Source organism: Cryptomeria japonica, chromosome 5 (assembly GCF_030272615.1).
Source record: "Cryptomeria japonica chromosome 5, Sugi_1.0, whole genome shotgun sequence".
Taxonomy (NCBI): Eukaryota; Viridiplantae; Streptophyta; class Pinopsida; order Cupressales; family Cupressaceae; genus Cryptomeria; species Cryptomeria japonica.
The window spans coordinates 353,441,160-353,457,258 of record NC_081409.1 but is presented as its reverse complement, the minus strand read 5'-3'; the positions used below and the strand labels follow the sequence as shown (position 1 = coordinate 353,457,258).

Genomic DNA, 16,099 nt, shown 5'->3' with positions numbered 1-16,099 from the left:
AAAAATCATATGGCTACAAAATCACCCGCAGGTGTCTACAATACAAAAATGGTACAAATACTGATACAAGGGAGCCCTCTATGGCTATGATGAACTCCCTCCCTTGGAGCCGCTGGCCTCGACGGAGTCTGAGCTCTAGAAGGACCCGCTCCAGGATCACCCTGCCTGTCTGGTGGTGGTGGAGGAACCATGACCCCACCACTAGATGCTTGCCTCCTCCGGCTCCCTCTCGTAGCCGTCGCTGTCTGCGATGGTCTATGGAAGCTTCTCGCCCGCTGATCTGCTGGCACGACACCATAGTACAGGTCCCTCCAGTAGCCTATCTCCTCTCCGGCTCGCAAGACATATGCGTAGCCTGCCCCTGCATCCTCTGCCGCTTGTCTCCCCGCCCTCAGAGCTGTCTCGGCCTCCGTATAACGCTGGATAGCCTGGTCTCTCTCCTGCTCAATATCTCTGAGCCTGATCCTGAGCCGATCCCTCTCCCTCTCCAACTCCTGGATCTCATCTGCCTGGCCCTGGCAGATCTCCCTCAGCTCCAGCAGCTCATCCTCCTCTGGATCCCCACCCTCAGCCTCTGCCTGTGGCTCTCCCTCTACGGGTGCCTGCCCCTGTATCTGCCCCTATACCTGTCTCGGTGCCTGAACAGGTACCTGTCTCTGTGCATGCCTGGGTACCCACACCTGTCTCTGTCCCTATGCCTGTACTGGCACCTGTCCTTGTCTTGGTTCCTGTGCTCTAGGACCCTGTGCTGCTGGTACCTGCAGGGGCACTCCACCGCGACCCCTCACCACCTGGGCCTGTCCCTCCTGTCCACCCTCCCTCTGAGGTGCCACCCTCCTCTCCCCAACTACTCCCCTCCACCGTCGTCGGCCTCTACCCCCATCACCCCCACCATCATCATCGTCATCTCCTCCTCCATCTCCATCCTGTAGCTCCCCTGGATCTGTCAGTCAAGGGAATGGATGCTCCGCCCAGTAAGCTGTGTACTCTGCATCCATACTTGCATCCTCAATCTCAGGCCACATGTCCCAGGGAAGGGGTATCATCTCTGCCAGCTATGTAACTGCCTGATCATACGACAATAATGGCCCGAACTGCGCCTGATCTCTCACTGTGCGGGCATACATACCCGAGCCTCGTGGCATCCTCTGGATCCTGCCAAACTGTCTGCCAACCCTATCCACAAGCTGTCTCTCCAGTATGTAAGGCATCCGCCCAATCAGATATCTGCTCCTGAATGTATACGGCAGCTCCACTGCGTCATCCTTCCACTCCTCGTACCCCAGGTACGGCCTCCAGATGACCATATCAATGTCATCTATCACACGCCTCCAGTGCTCTAACCTGCCAATCCGAGGCTGTGAAGTAATCATATCATAAAGATGCACAAAGCTCTGCCCCTGACCTCTGCCCCTGAAGTGTATCGGCCGTGTGATAGGCAGATGTTCATATGCCCACACCTGTAGCAGTGTCACTCCACAACCCAATCCCACTGATCCATGGTAGACGAACTGGTGCAGCTCATAATACAGATGTGCCAAGACACATGGACCCCATGCATACCTGGTGTGCTCAGTCACCAATATCTCCAGTGCTCCTCCCCAGCCCACTGCCAACCCCCGTGTCGCCCTGTCCAGACACAGGAACCCACTGATAACTCCTCCAATCATAGCTGGCAAGGCTAACCCTGTCGCAGTCATGGTATCCCATGCCACGTGCCCTGCTCTCATCTCTAGTCCGGGATCCTGGAACACCCGTCTTAGCGCCTCTCTGTCTCCATCTCGATCGTATGGGATCAGCTCTCCATCGATCGGTATATGCAATATCCTGTAAACATCCTTGAGGGCCACTGTCATCTCCCCCATCGGCAAATGAAAAGTGCAAGTCTCGGAGTGCCATCTCTCCGCCAGCGCAGTTAGCAAACCCATGTTTGCCCGAAACTCAGGCACATATAATACATGTCTCAATCCCATCCCCTCAATGGCAGCTCTATCTTGAAATGACAACTCTGGTCGCAATCTCTATGTGGACGGGAATCTCTCCCGTGACTCTAGCATAGGCAGATACTCCTGTAGTCAAACAATCAATCATGTTAGTCATCGTGGCATTCACTGTTCATCACAAAATGCTACTTGCTATCTAAATGCATATGGTTATCTATCCTAGTGACACTCACTGTTCATCACAAAGTGTTGCTATCTATCCTAGTAGTGCTCCCTGTTCATCACAAAGTACTACGTGTGTGACATTCCCTGTTCATCACAAAGTGTTACTCACATTTAGCACTCCCTGTTCATCACAAAGTGCTCCTTATCCTTTGGGTACTCCCTGTTCATCACAAAGTACTCTATCTTGGTGCTCCCTGTTCATCACAAAGTGCCTTGATTTATCCTAGTCTTCCTCAAGGACCTGCTTGAGTGTATCCTCTCAGCAGCTTATCCAATCGGCAGCGTATGTTCATCACAGAACTGTCGATTTGACCTAGAAGACCAAAACCATGCATTTTCAAACATAAACGCACTTTAAACTCACAAACGCGCCTGAAGACTGCATAGACGCGCCTGTACAACACAGATGCACTTGTTTGACATAAACGTGCCTAAATCATTCACAGACGCGACTTTGGAACATAAACGCCCCTACAAGACATAAACGCGCCCGCATCAAGCACAAACGCGGTTCCAGACGCAAACGCGCCTAGCACCAACACAGACGCGCCTGGCGGACATAGACGCGCTTGGCACTGACACAGACGCGGTTGCATGTTTTTGCTTTTTTTTTGTGCCCTATTCCTAAGCGCATTTATTGCTAACCTACCATGCATTAATGACAAAATTAAAATGCGTCAAAGTACGAGGAGGTTTGGTGGTACTTACCGGCTCTCCTGCCTCTGCTGGCCTCTGGAATCGGCGAACGCGGTCGAATCTGTGAACCAAAGCCATCGCTGCTGACTGCTGCTGCTCTTTTTCTCGCTCTGCACTGTGATCTCGTGAAGGTGTAGATGACAATGAGGATGTCTTTTGCCCGTGGTCTATCTTATAGCCTACCCTAGCCCTCGCCTTCTTTTCCCGAGTCAGTCTTCTTCATCCTGTGACTTTGTCACTTTATCCGACCATTCCATTCTAGCCTTTCTTTCTTATCGAGAGATTGTCTACAATCTTTTCAGACATTTTCATCCAATCTCTCGAGGGGGCATATTATTCCCATCCTGGGGCAACTCTGTATCAGTTCATCTTATCTTCTTTGAAACAACGTGACAAGCCGCATTGTCTCAAAGAGGGGCAAAATGTAGACACCCAAAATTGTCCAGTCTAATTAAATAAACATTTTATTTATTTAATTATCTAAGCTTAATTCTTCTATTAATTAAATAAATCTTTATTTATTTAATTAATTCATTTATCCTCTTCTAGCCTTATTTCTCATTTAAATAAATACATTTATTTATTTAAATTATCCTCTTCCTAAATTAAATAAATATTTAATTTATTTAATTATCCCACTTCTACTATTAATTAAATAAATCTTTATTTATTTAATTAATTCATTAACCTTTTCTACACATGACACATGTCATTCATCTCTTAATTCATACACTACCTACCCCTTTCATTATTTTATTATTTCTTATACCTACCCTCTAATCCTAGCCGACCTCCTTTTACACCTCTCAATCTAATCCCTCCATTTCATATTGTGTCTTCTATTTAAGAAGATGCTTTCTTCATTATCAAACCCTAACTACTTGATCAATTGACTACACTACGATCCTACTTGCAACCACATTCCGTTCTTTGTTGAGCTCTTGTGCATATAAAATCTGAGAGCAAATATATCAAGCAAGATCAATGGAGATAGGAAGAATGGAGATCAAAACCCTATTGGACATGTGATGGTATAATCTTTGTGATTTCATTTGATTTGCATTGTCTTAGGTAATCTTCATATGTTATGGTGGATCTTTGTTGATTGTTAGGCTAGGGTTTGGTGGTTGAATTCATTTAGCCTTTCAATATTTGTTATTATTGTATCCATTTTCATCATAAACAGTATCTGATATGTTACATTACAAAAATTCGATATTATCTAATGTAGCGTCCTAAAATTGCGACACTTGCAATTTCGACTGCATTTGGGTCTTCACGATGGCGGCGCAACGTTGAACCTGAATGGAGACCCCGAAACCTGCTTGTGACATCAAAAACTGCATTTTTCTGCACCTTGGCATGATCCCTCCTTGCACCCTACTGTCCCGGGAGGTGGGACCATGGCGCTCAGCGCCCTGGTCCTTCAAGACTAGGGCGCCCAGCGCCCTGGTCCCCTAGGACCATGGCGCCCAACGCCCTGGTCCCTGGCCCTATTTTGGGCCCGGTCTCCTTTTGGGCATCGGGTCTTGAAGTTTGCAAATTGGAAAATAATGTTTCTAGGTTAGCCTAAGGTCAGAAAAATCAGTCTCTCAACCCTAATTGACAAGTATATAAACTACTTTTCCTCTCCTAGAAAAAAAGGAGGAAGGAAAGAAGCAAGAGCAAGGCGCGAAAGCGATATTCAAACATACAAACATTCAAGCATTCCTTCAAGCAATTGAGCATTCTAAGTCTCCATTCAAGGCTAAGTGTTGCATTCAAGACAAGGATTCAACCATTGAAGAGGAGATCACTTACAACATACAACATACAACATAATTACACCTTCGCATGTAAGAATACAAACATTCTTACAACAAGGTATCAGTACTTGTTTACATTACAAACATTTACATTTACAACATTCTCATTTCTTGGTTAATTCCAAAACCGGGGTTTGACCTAAAGGCAAACCCCTAATCCCTAACCCCCCAATCATCCTCTCTTTTCTGTGTGTAGGTTGCAGGTACGCGGCTGTAATTGAAGATCTGGAATCCTTGTGCAGAGACGAACAGATCCACCTTCGTTTCGCGGATTTTTCGGAGGACCGTGTGCATGCCGGGCGCCATCGTCTCGTCAACTTTCACTCAAATTTGCAGAACAACATCGTCTCGACATTTTACTGCTAATTCCAGGTCTGCAGTTTCATCCCGTATCCCTATCTCTGTTTATAAGTGAATCTTTCTTGCTTCTACATACATTCCTAGTTCAATCATTCTATCTATATTCTTTACAAAAGAGGGTATCCTTGATGTCTTAACCCTTGAAACTCATTTAGAATCCAATCCTGCATTGTGTGGGATTGGATCTTGTGGGTTTCAGCCCCTCTTTTGAATGTAAAGTCTCTCCTAAGTGAAAACCATCAACCCTAGTGACCTCCCTTCTCTCTCCTTGGAGTTGGGGAGGGGAGAACAACTAGGGTTCAATTTTTCCGCTTTACATCTAAATCTAATATTTTCTTTTAATTTTTTACATATAAATATTCTATACTAGGTTTACACCCCTTCACTTCATTGGTCATGTCTCTCTTAGTTTGGTTCCTTTCTAACAGTTTAGAGTCATTGCGGGTAACTGTCTTTCTTTCATGTTATTTCAGTAAATGATACCAATGAGTTGTTACTAGTGTGATTTTGGTCTTCGGGTTTCCTATGTCAAATGCTTCTTGGGTGGTGCTCATCGAGATTGTTTTAACTATCGACATACAAAAAAACTGTATGTCCGACTTCACAAGTTATCTCGATGAAGATATTAACCTTTGATTCTGCCTTTCATTATAAGTTATTCCGATAGAGGTATTTAGTCGAGAGTGTGTTATCAGAGTAGCTATTCCGATGTCACTTCATGTATGCTTTTTTAGAATAGGTTGTACTATCAGATTATTTATAATCCATTATCTCAATCTCATTAGTTATGCCGATATGGGTATCATCTTCATTTTCCTTTATCACCATACATTTTACCGACATCAATTCCTCGGTCATAAGTGCATAATCGGGATTGTTCCCTCGATATCATTCTGTTTATCCATCATCAGGATAGTTTTAGTAATCAAAATCTTGTTGACATGCTATTCCAACTTCATTGGATATTTTGATGGACCTGCATAATGCATCTACTTGTATTTTAACTTACACCATCTGGATAGCCTTTTGAACTTACCTCGATCCCATATTTTATTTCGATAAGACTTATATCAGCATGATGTATCCTGAAATATGCATGTCAGGATAGTTTACTCTATCGATATTGCAAAATACCATTTGCCTGCCTTTGATGGATATTCCGATAAATAGTCAAGACTTCATGTTCAACATTGCTATCCCAATGTCCATGTTCAATACTGATTTATTGGATCGGGTTAGCTATCCTGATATAAGTATCCAACATTGATTTATTAGATCGGAATAGCTATTTTGATGTATATATGAAATGTTGATTGGCGAAGGTTATTTTACTGATCTTTCTTAGGTCTATCATGAATTTTTCATATATCATTAGGGCCAATGGAGACAATATATGGGATTCTATGTTAGGTAAAAGAAAACTTCTATAGATTCAACCTTTTACCACTTTAAATACAAAATCTTGGTGATCATGTCAGGGGTATTGCTATGAAAATTTAGGGTTCCAATAGTTGCTCTATCTGGGGATGCATAGCCCTTGTGGGTATGGCAAGGATTCAAAATTCTCTGGGGTGCAGACTAAAAAAAATGATAATAAAGAAAGACAAGGGGGGAATGTTATAATACATAGGGATATAACCTAAACTACTGCACATGGAAGATGATTTAAGAGAAGAATCTCTTCAGGAACTATCCATGTGCTAGTAGTTTCATATGTTCTCCATCCATATTATGTAAAAAATATGAATCTTCCCCATTTTTACCCATGATAACATAAGGTCCAATCCATAATGATTCAAATTTCCCATGCTTTCCTTTGTCTTGAGCTCTAGCATTCCACATGAGCACCAATTCTCCTTCTTGAAAATTTCTTTCTGTAGCCCTTTTATCATGCAAGTATTTCACCTTCTGCTGCATCTTGAGGTTGCATTCCTGTGCTTCATTTCTAATTTCATCCAATTCTGCAAGATGTTCCATTCTTGCATTCATAGGCTTAGGTAAATCTAGACCTTCCTTTGTCATGAACTTGTATACAGGTAATAAATTATTTATAGGCATTTTGGCTTGAGTTCCATAAACCAGTTCAAATGGAGATTTGCATGTAGCTTTTTTTACTGTAATCCTATCTGCCCAAAGTGCCATCCTCAACTTAGAATCCCACGATCTCTTATTTTGTCCCAACATCTTTTTAATTATTTTCAAAATATTCTTGTTGCTTGACTCAACCTGCCCATTTGCTTGGGGATGGTATGATGATGAATATAACACATTTATGCCATAACTCCCATAGAATGAGGTGAATTCCTCTGATTGGAAGCACATCCCATTATCCACAATGATTCTTGCAGGCATCCCAAATCTAGTTATTATGTATTCTTCCATGAATTTAATCACCACTTTGCTTGTATCTTGTCTAGTTGGGTTTGCTTCCACCCATTTTGTGAAGTAATCAGTAGCCACTAGAATCCAACTGTGTCCACCACTCAACTTGTTTGATATTTCTCTTATGAAATCAATACCCCATTGTACAAAAGGTTATTATGTAGGTACCTATATGAGGGGTAAAGCTCTTGAATACTTTAATTTTTTTGAAAACCTTTGGCAGGGTTCACATCTCCTTACATAGTCATATGCATCATTAAAAATGTGAGGCCAGTAATATCCAGACCTGAGTATTTTGTGTGTCATGGTTCTGGCAGAGAAATGTCCCCCACAAACACCAAAATGCATCTCTTCTAAGACTCTTTTAGCTTGCCCCTCATCTAAGCACAATAGTAATAAACTATCTCTATTCTTCCAGTATAGGTCACCATCTAGTATTACATATTTAGCAGCCTACAACTTCAATGTTGTTTTTTGATTTTCTGTCATACCAACTGGACATGTCATCATTTTAGGTAGTGCACTATGTTTGTATACCATAGTATCCTTTCAATAATCATAATCTCATCCTTTGGCTCCACATTATTCACTAGTGCTGGCTCCAAATTAGACTCAGCCATTAGCGTAGCAAGTCCCTTTCCTCACACTAGTTTTATAATTTGAATATCAATGTTGAAATTCTGAATTTGGTTTATCCACCTGCACCTTCTACTAGTTACTTCTGATTGCTTGAAGATGTCTTTTACTACTGCATTCAGAACATATGCTATTATCTTTGCACCTACCAAGTATGGTCTGAAGTTTTTAACAACTTTCACCAATGCATATTCTTGCTTTTCAATGATGTCATATTGCAACTCAACATCTTGGAGGGACTTGCTAAAAAATGCTATGGGTTGTTCGTGCCCCTCCTCATTTTTCTGTAGCATGACAAAAACTATTGTGTTAAAAGAGGAAAAACAAAATATTTGAAACAACTTACTGAAATTAGGTGATTTCAGCACATGAGCTTCCTTGATGGCCCTCTTGATTTCTACAAATTCATCTATTGCTTCTGATGTCCAATCCATTTTTGCTCCCTTCTTCAACATTTTTTATATTGTCTTTACAATTTCTACAAAGTTTGAAATGAACCTCCAAATAAAGTTAACATGCCCAAAAAATGACTGGATAGCCTTCACTATTTTTGGGATTGGAGCCGCTACTCGATCAAGATCTATTCTTACCCCTTCTTTCGACACAATATGCCCTAAGAGTTTACCCTCGGTGATTGAAAACTGACATTTTTTGGGATTCAAGGATATCCCATACTCCAATGCTTTGAAGAATATCTTCTCAAGGTGCAAACAAAGGTCTTCCTACTTTTTTGAGTATGCAATGAGATCATCTTGGTATACTACCGTGATGATATTAATAATGTCTGCAAATGCCACATCCATGGCTCACTGAAAAGTAGCTCCTGCATTTGTTAGTCCAAAAGGCATTCTTACATAGACATATGTACCCCATGGTGTTGTAAAGGCTATCTTGTATTGTTTAGATTCTTTAACTTTGACTAGGCTGTACCCAGAAAAAACCATCCATCATAGATAATAGCTCACATCCTGTAACTTGTTGTAACAAAGCATTCATGTTTGGCAAGGGGTAATTGTCCTCAAGGGAGGACATGTTTAGGTTCCTGAAATCTACGCACAACCTAATGTCTCCATTTTTATTTCTCATCGGTACTAGGTTAGAGACCCAAGAGGAGGTATAATTGGTTTTATTATTCCACCATCCCTTAGCTTCACGAGCTCCTCTTGCATTTTTGCTCCAAGGTTAGATTAATAGGCCGTTGCTTCTGTCTAAATGGCTTGGCATCAGGTTTGAGTGGAATTTCATGTTGAAAAAGGTCTTCCCTATAAGCTTTCAGATCCTCATATGACCAAGAAAATACATGGCGGTATTTCCTCAATAAAGCTATTAATATGTTTCTAACTTTGGGAGTTATTTTCTTCCCAATGTATACTTTTTGGGGGGCATGTTCTGTTCCCAAATTTACTTCGTCTAGACTATCATTCTGAACTATTGTAGTTTTAATTGGTGCATCATTTCCATCAAAGACTTTTTCTAGGGCAACTAATCCTTTCAGAATTTTATTTCTCTTGAGTTGCACTACCTCTCTTCCAAATACCATATCTTTCCCATCAATTTTTTCCACAAATGCGTTAAAATCTATCCCTTGAGCCTCGTATTTGTCTATGCATTGCAAGAATTTGGCTAAGTCTTCATCATCCTCAAATACTTGCCAGCTATATATATTATTAGGAACATAGGGTCTGGTCTTTATTTCAATTTCAGAAATATTTGTCATAGTAACATCATCCTTTCTTAGGGCTATATTGGCAAGAAAATCTGCAATCATGTTCTTAGATCTGTCTACCCAATTTATTGAGAAAGCATAAAAAATTTCCAAGTAGTACCACACCGCATTCCTATATTGTTTCAATCTTTTATTTTTTGATGCATATTTGGACCTCACTTGTGATACAATTAATTCAGAATCTCCAAAGACAACCGATATCTTTATCCCATTTTTTAGTGCCATATTTAGTCCTATCGAAAGAGCTTCATATTTTGCAATGTTATTTGTGCACTTAAAAGATAATAAGAATGAATACCTAAATTTTTTGCCTTCAGGAGAAATAAAAATCACTCATGCTCCATTTCTATCCTTACTACTTGCTCCATCAAAAAGCATTTTCCATACGCCTGCATGGTGTTTCATAGCATGGTCTATGATTGGATCATTATTCTGCAACTTCGACTTTGTTATTTGTATAGTAAAATTTCCCACTTCAGTATCACAAAAAATTATCATAGGCTGATTCTCTAAGCATTTGATGATGTGTGGTGACCTTGGTTTCCTCTTAATCCTTATTTGTTTCCCATTCACAGGCACCATGACATATGACAAATCCAGCTGATACTTCCTGCCACAAGCCCTGTCCATTGTCTTGACAACAACATCCCATAGTGTGGGGGCACATCTATGAATGTGATGTATGTCTTGTAGGTGGACATGATGTGTAGTGTCCACCCTTGATTTGACTTATTTTGACTGGAGTTGACTTTTATATTATGCTTGATAGACTTATCTAGACTATATTTTGATGATTTGGATGATGATTACTCATGTGCTTTAGTGACTTATGATTTATGTTAGACACTATTGGACATATGCTATTTTGATTATCTATATGGGTGTTGGTACTATCATGATTGATCATGTGATTTGATGATACATGTACTTGATGGATTTTGTATGCTCACTATGTGATGGATTATTGATAGATTAGATTTATCATGGTTTTGATGATGATTATGATTACGCTAACCCTACTTCATGATTACATATGATGATATGTTTATGAGATGTGTTTGACTATTGTTTGACTGTCTTTGTGATAGAGACGATTCCACATCACTCGTTGCGAGCGGGATGTGTCATCGCGATTCTCTATCACTTGCTTGTTCTATATATATGTATATGTATATGTGGTATTGTCATTTTGTGGTTGCAGGATTTTGCAGGTACTAGACATCGACTCCACCTGGCTTCACAGGTCTGAGCGTATCTTAGTTCCAATGACTTATGTGGTTCAGAGATGGCATGAGTTTCCCCTCACATACTCTAGGTCTAAGTTGTTCACCGTGAGTAGTCAGTGTCTTGGCATAATTCACCATGTCAGTTAGTAAGCTTGGTCTTTTGGTATTGTGAGTTTAGTTTATGTCGGCTGATTTACTTTATTATGTTAGAGTAATTATGTGGCTCTTGATGTGTAGTTATATATTTGGTAATGTTCATTTTAGTGTATTTAATTTATAAGTTTTGAATATTTAATTATTTGGTATTTATATTTATTTGATAATTAATGTTTATTGATTTTATGATTATTTAATAATTGATGAGCCTTATTGTTGTTTAATATTTATTTAATATTTGTGATTTAATCTTTAATGGTATTCGATTATTTATTTATTAATTTCACTTTCTATGGTTTAATATTTATTTGATATCTTATATTTATTTGGTTCTTTAATTTATTTCATTAGCTTTTGGTTTATTTGATTTTAATCTCCTTTTGGATGATTTAATTTCAGCTTATATTTATTTAATAGTTTGACTTTTATTCCTAAGTGGGGTGTATGAACACATTAAATAAAATAAATAAATAAAACATTCCCACTTAGCTGGATAAGAATATTTCATTTACCTTACCTACCCTTCACTCTCATTGGTCGAATTCAAAATGGGTGAATAAATTCTATTATATGGTGGGTTGGTAAAATATACTCCAAAATGGAATATTTAGATTGGCCGAAATTGAGGCTAGGGTTTTGGATTATTGTTGCTTTTTATTTTCTTTCCCGTGAAGTTTTTCGAGTTGGTTTTTGCTCTTCTCTGGAAAAAATTTCAGCAAGCTCCTTTCTTGGCTTTGGATTTCTTCTCTCTTGGTTTTGGCTAGAGTTTGGATTGGATTTGGTTTGGCTTGTGGGAGCTCTTCTTCAGCTTCATTTCCATTACTTCAAGTTGCAAGTTGGAGTTATTCACTTTGTATTTTTTTTTTTCAATGGCTTCTCTGTGTATGCATTGTGTCCGCATTGTTTTGGGTATTGGGTTGAAATAATATCTTATTCTATTGTTTATTATTGCTGAAAGGAAATATATGGGGCTAAACTTTATATTATTTGGGTTTTGTATAGTTGTTGGAATATATATTTTTGGTTTCCTGTGTATGGCATTTCACGGCTCTGTGAGAAATGGTTTTGAAGTTACTTGATGTAAATCTTGGTTTATAGGCTGAGTTATTTTATTGTGTTTATACCCAAGAATTCCTTGTTTCTGGGCATTTCTTTTCATATGTTTTTCAAGCTCTTTTGTTAAGTCTGTATTTTATTATTTTACCCAAAAGTTGTCTGAGTTTTCCATAGGTTTTGTGCAAAAGCATTGTTTCTGCAGAAGCGCTATCCTGTATTGCATTTGCGCTACTCTGCGCAACATAAGCGTGAATCTGGAAACATAAGCACTATTTCAGAATGCATATGCACGATTTTGGAATGCAAAAGTGCTATCCTATGTTGCATTTGTGTTGTTCTGTGTAACATAAGCGTTGTCTTGCAGGGCAAAAGTGCTAACCTGACTGTGTTTTGTATTTTCCTAGTTTTGGTCAGTTTTGAAGTATTTTCCCGAAATGATTTTGTACTAGAGGATTTACTTGAGGTCTGTTAGTATTTTCCAATTTTGGGTTTGACCAGTTTTGATGCATTTTTATAGTTTGAGTATATTTTTTCTTCTATGCATTGTGAGCATTTTAGACTCTCTTCCATGTGGATAGGCCATGGATGATTAAGATGTTTTCTATGCTGTTTTGGACCAGCAAGTGAATAGGCCTTGCTGTGATGTTATTCTTTATTTGATGGCAGCATTTGATGGCTTGATATGCCTTTGTTTATTGCTAGCCAAGAGGCTCATTTTGTTATATTGATGTTGTTGTAGCCTTGTTTACATGTAAGAGAATGTGTATAAGTTGTTGGATGCATTGTGTATTATTTTCATGTAATTATGTTGGTAGAGCCTCTTGTGATTTATTGTTGGGCTATGTTAGGAGAAGTGGGCTTCCTTGTGATGATCAGGGTCACGGGAGATAGGCTTGCATGAGGTTCCTTGTAAGGATGCATGAAGTCTAGACCACCAGGGCACATTGGAGTTTTTCGTGATTTGTAAATAAGTGATAACCTAATAAATGATGGGTTGGGTAGTTAGATTAATTAATAAGATAATAAATTGATTTGTGCTTCATGACTTATTCCTAGGGAGGATGTTTTAGGATAAGCATGAGAAGGTCATGAAGACGGTAAGCTAATCTCCCTTAGTCTCTCATAGGTTGAGATGGCTACACATGTCCATCAGGCTAGTGCCTTGTGTTATTATGTTATTATGTTATGAGGATGGCATGTGATGACACTCCACTCCTACATGTGTTTCCCCTTTATGATTTATGATTATGCTTGTTGGATGCATTTATGTTTTGATGAGTTTTATGCCTCTGGGAGTTCATTCTTGTTGTATGTGTGAGTTCTTGCTTGAGTGTCCTTGTGTGGTTAGTCTCTTTAGTTATAGGTGCCAGCTTAGTTTTAGAGTATGTGTTGGGACTTTGTGTCATCTCCTAGCACGAGGGGTGGTACCTTTGGTTCCACATGGTCGGGTGGTTGGTTCTTTTTAGCCATTGGGATGTTCTCTTGGATTTTTCTTCCGTGGATGTGGATTCTTCTTCATGATAAACTATGGATGTACCTTGTAGCAGATTTATGTGATGGATAAGATAGAATGCATGTAATGTAACATTCTTTTGTATATTATAGATGGAATCTTTTAGCAAAAAGAGATATGCTCATGATGTATTTAATGTACTTATATTTGTAAGATGAATTGTAGTTGGAAATTGGAATTTAGGCATATTGTATTTATACTATTGCAGAGATGTGATTTTATGAATCATGGAAGTAAAGTGGAATATAGTTGGAATAGAATAGAATTGCATTATGGATTAGTTGTATTATTTCATGAAATGCTTAGAGGATAGTTAGAATGTTAAATAATCTTGAAGGAGGAATATTTGTAGATTAATAAGTGAATATGTTAGAAGATGCTAATTGGATCTAGTAAATAGGAATGATTCACATAGATGCATTGGTAGGAAGGAAATTATGTATATCATGAGGAATAAGTAATGTTATAGGTTGCATATCTCATGGTTAAAGAATTAGAATATGATGCATTAATGAAGGTGAAATATACCTATCGTGTGTGTAGTATGTTATGGTGGAAATTAATTAAGTAATGGTGTTAAAGTACCCTAGAGAAAGGTTATTGATGTTGTGTTATTTCCGCTTGCGTTATTCGATAAAATGAACAATGATGTATGTTCATATTGGTTAATTGGTTAATGAATGTAAATAGATGGAGATGTTATATATTGTATTAGTTGTTATTATATGGTTAATTAAGAATTTTTTTTATCTCCATTTGTATATTATTGGTTAGTTTCTTTAGGGTATTTCGGCGGGCATTACATGATGCTATATTTACCTCCACATATTTCATGATCCCTACTACTGGAACCGATTGGTTGTCCATGGCATAACATTTTCCATAGTGATCATCCACTTCCAACCTAAGTTCTCTCATGACTCCCATAGGCATTGCATTTATAACTACTCCAGAGTCGATCATATAATTCCTTATCAATTTATTGTTAATTAATATTGTTAAGTAGAAAGGGTCCACCTGGGATGGATCACCAGGATGTGTAGCTCCCAAATATATCTCAGGAGTAGGTTGGTTTCTTTTCTCCATGTCCACTAGTTTATCTTTCTTTTTGGTTCCATTTAAACTAGCGGGTACACATGAGATCCATGACAACGCACTACTCTTGTATTCTTCTATTCACATCATTTCAGAAAGTGGTACAAAGATTTTTATTTGTGATAGTGCATTGGTGACGTCAAATGAGTTGACAGGTGGTGCTGATATTTTGGGAGTATCCACTTGTGGTGTGACTGGAGTTTGCCGAGTCAATGTCATCTTTGGTGCCCCTCCATTTTTGTGCTCCTTTGTACCCTTCTCTTTTATGAACATGCTTGCAGGCTTACCTTGGTTATGATTAACAACCCTATTTCTTAGATTATAATCGTTCTTGGCCTGTTCAACAACATCAATAGTGAGAGATTTTATTTCTTCTTCAGAAGGTCTCCTCCATGATGTTGTATCATATCTTCCCCAATTTTTTCTAGCAGTGTTGTCCTCACAATCTAAAAACACCTCTTGCTAATAGAACTGCTTATTTTGTTTTTGATGGTTGGCATCATATTCATATCCTTCATCATTTGATGAATCAAATTCCCCTATAGACAACATGTTGATGGTCTGACTGTTATCATATTCTTCTTGTTCAATATACCTTATCTCATCATTCTGCATATTCTGGGCCACAACACATTGAAATGGAGAGTGTGGGAGGCTGCATGCTATGCACCAAGGAGATTCTTCCACAAAATGATTATTTTGTTTCTTCAAAGGATTAGGGGTATCTTTCCTTTCCTCAATGGGCCTACCATCCTTTTAGTTAGTCATATATGGAATATCATGTAATCGTGGTCTATCACTCCTTTGGAATTGTAGCTTATCATTCTTAGTGACCTTATGAGTGAAATCCTTCAGGGCGTTAATTACTTTGTCCATTTTATCTTCCTCCTTAACTAGTTTATTTTGTACCTTGGGGTTATAAAGTCTAGCATCATCTCTCCTACCCATTTTACCAGATGCTTTTCTGTTACTCTCTATGATGATTGCAACTTTGTAGGTTTCATTCAAGTTAGAAGGATTTCTAGTCCTTAAATCATACCATGTTTTTGGATCAAAAGTATCGATGTAGGACTATTGAGCCATGGAGTCATTAGGTTTGAGATGAGGTGGTAACTTGTTTAATATTTAGTAAATCTCATGTTAAAACTTGACACTATTTCATTATATCCCTTTTGTATAGTAGCAATTTCATGTAAGACAAACTTCGAGTCCACATGACTTACATACTGCTCCAAAAAGATCACTCTAAATTCTTCCCAATTATGATTTGATGAATCAAG

The 16,099-nt window shown here is 38.8% G+C and overlaps 1 protein-coding gene across 1 annotated transcript; it reads right to left on the bottom strand.

Moving 5' to 3' along the window:
* Positions 1–6,718: 6,718 nt before the first annotated feature.
* Positions 6,719–7,171, bottom strand: LOC131875928 (uncharacterized). Its single transcript, XM_059220664.1, has one exon. The coding sequence runs from the start codon at positions 7,169–7,171 to the stop codon at positions 6,719–6,721; it is 453 nt and encodes a 150-aa protein (XP_059076647.1).
* Between the last annotated feature and the right edge of the window lie 8,928 nt (positions 7,172–16,099).

Excerpts from the sequence above, each read along its gene's own strand:
- LOC131875928 (XM_059220664.1), bottom strand. The coding sequence starts at position 7,171 with ATGGCACTTTGGGCAGATAGGATTACAGTAAAAAAAGCTACATGCAAA.